Below are 6,906 nucleotides of genomic sequence, written 5' to 3'. Positions count from 1 at the left end.
GCCAACATGGTTTCCGCACGTCAAGGTCAACCATGTCTGCATTAATTTTATTCACTGAACAAATATGTGCTGCTTTGAACAAAGGTCCAGTAACTGGTGCTGTATATATATATTGATTTTCATAAAGCGTTTGACACAGTTGATCATTATACTCTAATGCTTTATGAAAATCTATATATACAGCACCAGTTACTGGACCTTTGTTCAAAGCAGCACGTATTTGTTCAGTGAATAAAATTAATGCAGACATGGTTGACCTTGACGTGCGGAAACCATGTTGGCTATTGCTTAGCATATTATTAGCTTCTAGATGCTGAAGTAGTTGATTAAATAATGTTTTTTCAAGTAACTGTAAGTAAACATTACATTGTTTTATCTGTTGAAATAATTTCTGTTTTCTATACATCTCTTTTCTTTAACACAAAAATATATTCAGTGCAATTAAGAAGAAAAGTCTGAAGGTGAAAATCATCGGAGTCAAACTGAATTTAAAAAGCACATTTTATCAAGTTTCTTAAAATAATCCAAATTATTCTCACTAAAGCTCTTCAAGGTCATGAATCTCCACACAGACAGAGGTTTAACTTCTCACCCCGCTTCATATTGGTGTTTTTAAAATCTCAAAGAAGTAAAACAGTTTTGTGTAGATCAAGGAGAAGTGTGTTTTTGTCTCGTTGCTATCATTTTAAACATCTAACAAGCTCAATTAATCCTGCAGCTCCTCGAGGGCTGGAGACACCGGTGTCAGGAGCAACTAGAGAGAAGCGTGAAAGATTGATGAATTAATGTTAACTCAAGGTCTTCTTCTGCATCGAATTATGTTCAACCTTCAACAGGATTCATCAATGATTCATTCCTCAGGTTGTCCCTGCGATAACCGAGGTGAAAAGTGGCTGAAAAGTTCAGAAAGAAGTCTGTTTTTACAAAAATACTTTGGGACGTGTTATTACTTTATGGCCATGACCTCCATCTGAGCCAGGTCTGTCAGATTAAACTAATTGTGTTTGTGTCTCAGCAGGTGCTGACCCTCGTGGCGGACCACTGCCATGAGGAACACAGAGATCACAGACCAGTGGAGCTGAAGGGGCTCCGGATCCAGAAACAGACCAGGTGGTGTTCTCACCTGCAGTTCTCATGATGAGGGCCACTTAGAAGGAAATAATGAAATAATATAAGAAAAGTTTCTTTATTGGAGTTTGAGAATAAAAAGGTGTGAGTTTTATTGAGAGAAAAAAGCTGCAATAATGGAGATAAAAAGTCGTTTTTCAAATCTTAAAGTGTCAGTTTAGTCTGGTATTTTATCAGCCGTGAATCAGAGAACTCAGAGTTTATTTTATTTTATTTTATTTTATACACTGTATTGATCCCGTGGTGGGAAAAATAATTCTCTGCATTTTACCCATCACACACATGAACACACACATGCCAATTACAGCGGGAGCTGCTGAGGGGTTAAGGGCCTTGCTCAAGGGCCCAAAGTGGGGCCAGTTGGTCCAAGGAGTTGAACCGACGACCTTCCGATCACAGACTCATCTTCTTTAACCTCTGCATCACCACTCTCCAAAGTTTAGACAACTTTTAAGCATTATAAAAACTAGAAAACGGTATTATCGTTTCCTCAAATGACCGATGTAGCCAATTGTATCATCTTGGATCTGCGGTGTTCCACAGGGTTCAGTTTTAGGCCCAAAGTAATTTACAATTTATTTAAATGACATTTTTAAAGTATGAAATTTTCAGCTACTTCTTTGTTTTATTCAGCAGAAGATATGGAGGAATTTGTGTTTACTGTAGGAAGGGAACTAGTGTTATTTAAAAAAATGGTTTTATTTTAATAAAAATATCTTTAAATGAAGGTAAAACAAAATGTGTGGTGTTTTGTGGAGTTTGGGTTAGACATAAAATTTTATTTATGCAGAGTTGAAATTGAAAGAGGACCTAATAATATTCTTGGGAATAATCGTTAATGAGAAACTCTTTTGGACGTCACATATAGAAAATATCAAACAAGAAATATCATAATTTGTTGCCATTATTGTCTGCATATACTTGATTTTTCACTTGTAGTGCCGTTTATGTCCCATTGTGTAGAAGTWCAGAGTATCGTAAACATGGATCCGATGATTAAACTAAACAGAAAATCAATTAGATTAATATATAATGCTCATTTTTGTTTAGTTTAGTTTTTTGTTTTGTTTTGTTTTACTTTTTGATTCCACAAATCCACTATTCATAAAGTATGAAAGAAGACTAGGGGGAAAATATTTAAAAAATCTGACTTTTTTTCCTAATTCAGAGAAAAATGTCAGAATTGTGAAATTAAAATCAGAATTCTGAGTTTAAAGTGAGAGATTAAACTCAGAATTCTGATTTGTTTTCCTAACTCTGAGAAAAAAAAAAACACCAGAATTCTGAAATTAAAATCAGCATTCTGGTTTTTTTCCCCCCAGTGGCCCTAACCCTACTCCTAGTCTTCTGCTGTGGTGATTAGTGTAATTAAGAACACTGGAAACAACAATCTTCCTGAATCAAAGATGTTTTTAAGTTATGGGAAAAATAATTATTATCTAAGGTTGTTTTTTTTTGAAGTAGGTAAAGTAAGAACAAGTCAAACATAGATGTGTATTATTGTTGGGTGTTAAATCATGAAATAATTTTAAGCTTAAAGTAAATTAATTATGAGTTGGAGTTGATATTAGTTGTGATGTTGGTGGTGATCCATGAAATTCTTTGCATGTAATAAAAACAGTAATGATATTGTTATTAAAGAATGGTAATAATGATCTGTATTTTTATGTATATAAACAGGTACACACAGGAAGGACACTGCTGTTTTGTATATTCAGTAGTGATGTTTCATTCAGTGTTTTTTTCCTCCTTGTTTTTGTTTCTGTGTTTTGTGTGCATTTTGTGTTTCAGGGAATCCATTGGTAAGTGTAAGGTGAGGCACAACAAGCTGTTCATACAGGGGTAAAGCTTTGTTCTTTATGTGACCAAATAAAATCTTTTATTTCGATGTGGAAGCCCAGCTTTAGACGCAGCAACAGTCTGCAGGGAGTTAACAGTTTTTTTATTATTATTCAAACAGACTGATGCTGAATCTTCTGAAAGGCACTAACGCGCTGTCGTACAGTTTGCTGCTAAATGCAGCATTTTGTTTTTGAGTGGATTCGCATGAAGTGTTTGAGTTATTTTGACAGCAAAGGAAGCCTTCATTGTTCCCAGTGAGTTATCGCTGAGAACACCGATACAAATCTGTGTTCTGCTGCTGGAGAGCAGGAAGGCAAACGGGGCAATAAAACCCCGATGATATCGGCCTGGGATAGAAGCTGTGCGACACAACAGCCCTCATGTGCCAGAGGAGATTAGGCTCAGGGATTATATCCGAGTGAAATAAAACAGACATGAAAGCTGCTGTCACGCAGAGATGGTGATAAAAGAACGGGTTGATCTGACGGTTGACGGGCCTTCAGTGATTATTCCACAGGTAGATCTGCTGACCAGACGTGGGCAAATATTTCACTGCATCACAAGGATCCATGAATAAAACAAACTCTTCAGCTCTGACAGGATAAACGAAGCTGTCAAAGCTTCAACTTTTTCTGTTTCTGCACACTCATCTGCACACACAGCTCTGCAGTTATGTAAGAGCTCAATGAAACAACAAAATAACAGTAACTCAGGAAGTGATTTAAAAATTTTACCTGAAACTCAGGAATTTTCCACAATAATAAAATATACACTCGCTGAAACAGGAAGTTAGCATCTATTACCTTTGTCATGTAGTGATACAAAATCACTATTTAAATATTATCTCAAACCAAGAAAACATCATAATAAAATATCAGTGGTGGGCACCAGCCCGCTAAATCAAATCCAGTAATTGCGGACCTAAATATTTCATTTGCGCTTTAGCGGACTTACTAATTTTTATAATTCATAAGCAGATTTACGCTTTCTAAAATGAAAATGCAGTACCGCTAATAACTAATTATCTACCAGTCATCATTACCTTGAACAGCAGAAGGTATGACTGTCAATGAATCACAACATGTGATCTATCCAACAGCACCCCTCCCAGATAAACACACTTATTGTGAAAATATACATCCTTGTTGACTGTTGCTTTGGGTCACGGTTCTGATTTCCCACAATGCTTTGTGTCTGCTTACGTAGCAGGAAGGCAGTGTTTAGACCTCCCTGTCCCAGCTAAAACAATAAACGTTTGTAATCCATACTAAAATTTTGTATGTATTGATTTATTTTACTTTACAATCAGAGCTCCTTTTTAAAAAAAAAAAGTTTAAACGCTGGAGCTCAATACTTGACGTAATTGGTCGAAGCAACTTCGTTAGAGACTCAGAAATGATTTGAAGATGTTTTGCTGATGAAGACTGACATCTAGTGGTCAACTGGAGCAACTACATGGAAAACTTTAAAATCCAAGCTCTTATTTTGAAGTGGAGATAGTTTCCTGTACTCCGTACTTTCGTTTCCCGTCACAAATCAAATTCGTCATGTACCCAGAATGCATCGCTTCAGTTTTCCAATAAACAGTTTTAAAATTACTTTATTGATGCTTCTTTAATGAAAAATCTACAACAAACAAAAGAAAAAGATAAAGAAGCAGCCAAACTAGCAATCCTCAACAACTTTTTAATTTTTACACCAGGATCTAAAGTTCTGTTTCAGGAACTCACATCCCCAGCAATCGGTGGTTGTAGGATCAAGCTGTTAAAAGACTTCATACACCACTAGTTGGCAGTGTTGTGCATATACTATACATGAATTATTGCCAGACAGTAAGTGTCAAATTGAACTTGCTCTTGAAAATTAAATTCCGCTAGTTTTTCTACGGCATAAACACTTTTGAAGTTGCGGACCTAAATATTTACAGAAGCGCTTTAGAAATTGCGGAGCTAATTTTTGGATTAGTACTGCCCACCACTGCAAAATATTATTATTAATATTTAAGTTAGTAGTGAAACAAATTTAAAGTGTATCTTACCCCCCCTGTGAAAAGATAACTCCGCCCCAAGGTGAAATTTGAAAAAATGCATCAAAGTATCAAAGTGGGTATGGGAGGGGGTGGGGGTGGGTAAGTGGGGGTTAGAGAGCGGAGGTGTGGCCAGGACGAGAGAACGTGACAGGGAGTTAGCATTAGCATAATTGATGCTACATGAAGAGTGACCACAGTATCGCAGATAGTTACATCTCTGAACGTCTGAGGTGGAGGATTTACCTGCAAAATGACGTAAAATCCTTATAACTTACAGACAATCTGTACAAGTTGACATGTGTGGGTTCGGGACGAAGCTGCCCCGCTGCCTTTCTTTCCCCTCCTCCCCTCCCGCTGTGCAGGACGTACTGCTGGTGTGTGTGTGTGTGTGTGTGTGTGTGTGTGTGTAGAGAGAGAGCAGCGCAGCAGTCAGCTCTCCCCACCCGAGGCTGAAGGTCAACAGACGATCATGCTAAGCTTGCTAACTGTTCCACCCTCTGACTGCTGCAGGGGCGTGTCTTAGAGAGAGGCTTTTATACCAGAACACAGCCGCTGTGACGAAACCGTGGAGAAGACACGTCACCGTGGAGAGCCGTTAACCAATATGCAAATTAGCCTTCAGTACCACTGCTCTACCCATATGAGCAGCAAAAACACGTTTTTAGACCAAATATTACAGATTTGAACAAATACGCACAAAAACATCAAATTTAGCACAGACACAGTACTATATAACATTTTAGACACATTCTAGACAGTTTATCAGCTAAAAAAAGTTAATTTTGGGGTAAGTTACTCTTTAAACATGGTCTTTAATAAAAATGTTTATGAGAACTAATTAATCTGTGCAATTCCAACTTTTTCCATTTCTGCACGTACTACCATATTATGTTGTTATCATGAGAAAACCATGGAAAATAATTATAAGCAGGAAATGGCAGCTCTCGGCTTCCACAGTGTCAGAATATAATCAAGTATTTTAAACTTAATTTTTGATGGCTACTCTTTGCACCAACATGCAACTCTAAATAACCCATTTCTGGTGAACCACAGAGGAAAGAGGCTCACTGAGGGAAAGTATGGATGTTTTTCTTTCAGCCCTTCTTCAGGAGTCACCACGTTACAGATTTGTTCTCCACTGGAAGTTCTTCCTGACAGAATCCAGCTTCATAAACGTGTGGCACCAGAAAACCTCCCACTTTTTGTTTTTCCTCCGTTAAACAGGCAGCTGTCGTCAGGCTCTGAGAGGAAACAGTTTGCAGAAGCTGACAGGAACCGGTTTGTGTTTTCCTCCACGAGTCAGCTCTGGAGCTGAAACATGATGAATGTCAGGCTGAGCAGCTGCAGGAGTTTAACAGATTTATGAGGAGTCATCAGTGATCACTGAGCGCTCGTTTCTTTTTTCTTATTGTCAAACTGCAGAAATAAATATTAATAGTATTTCTGCACGTTGTTTGTCTTCTTTTAGAGACCATTAGCCTCGTTCCTGAGCTCTTTCTTCTTCATCAGAGCTTTAAGTTGTTGTTTTTCTCTCAGAGCTCGATCAACACTCTGGCTTTCAGCAGAGTCGTGTTTTTTTTTACTCACCTACGATACTGAACCACAGCAGCGGGCGGTGCGTCTCCGTCATGATGATGCCCACTAAGTGACTGACAGGATCTGTTTCCATCACAGCAAAGGTGAAGTGAGGCTCCTCAAACGTGATTGGCTCGGCGGAGGGAGGCGGGCGGGGCACCCACTCGACGTCGAGCCGAGCCGTGGACGAGTGCGGCGGGCTGCCCTGGTCCGTGGCTTTGATCTGAGAAAAAAAAACAACAAAGTTTTTAAAAAGAGTTCCTGTTCAGGTTTATTTAACTCCGTTTTTGTTTACATTTGACTCATTGGGCCTCATGCAAGAACCGTTCGTA

At 38.3% G+C, this 6,906-nt stretch overlaps 1 protein-coding gene across 1 annotated transcript in view; it reads right to left on the bottom strand.

The window, feature by feature from the left end:
- The window catches only part of fat2 (FAT atypical cadherin 2), a gene marked incomplete in the record, with an annotated part of 140,869 nt that overhangs the window by 88,264 nt on the left and 45,699 nt on the right, over window positions 1-6,906 (bottom strand). Inside the window, 1 exon segment of the mRNA XM_014026517.1 lies at window positions 6,587-6,797. Coding sequence (XP_013881971.1) covers window positions 6,587-6,797 — 211 coding nt within the window.

The sequence above is a fragment of the Austrofundulus limnaeus genome, unplaced genomic scaffold, assembly GCF_001266775.1.
Source record: "Austrofundulus limnaeus strain Quisiro unplaced genomic scaffold, Austrofundulus_limnaeus-1.0 Scaffold562, whole genome shotgun sequence".
In the NCBI taxonomy this organism is placed as follows: Eukaryota; Metazoa; Chordata; class Actinopteri; order Cyprinodontiformes; family Rivulidae; genus Austrofundulus; species Austrofundulus limnaeus.
This window is presented reverse-complemented; position numbering and strand designations above follow the sequence as displayed.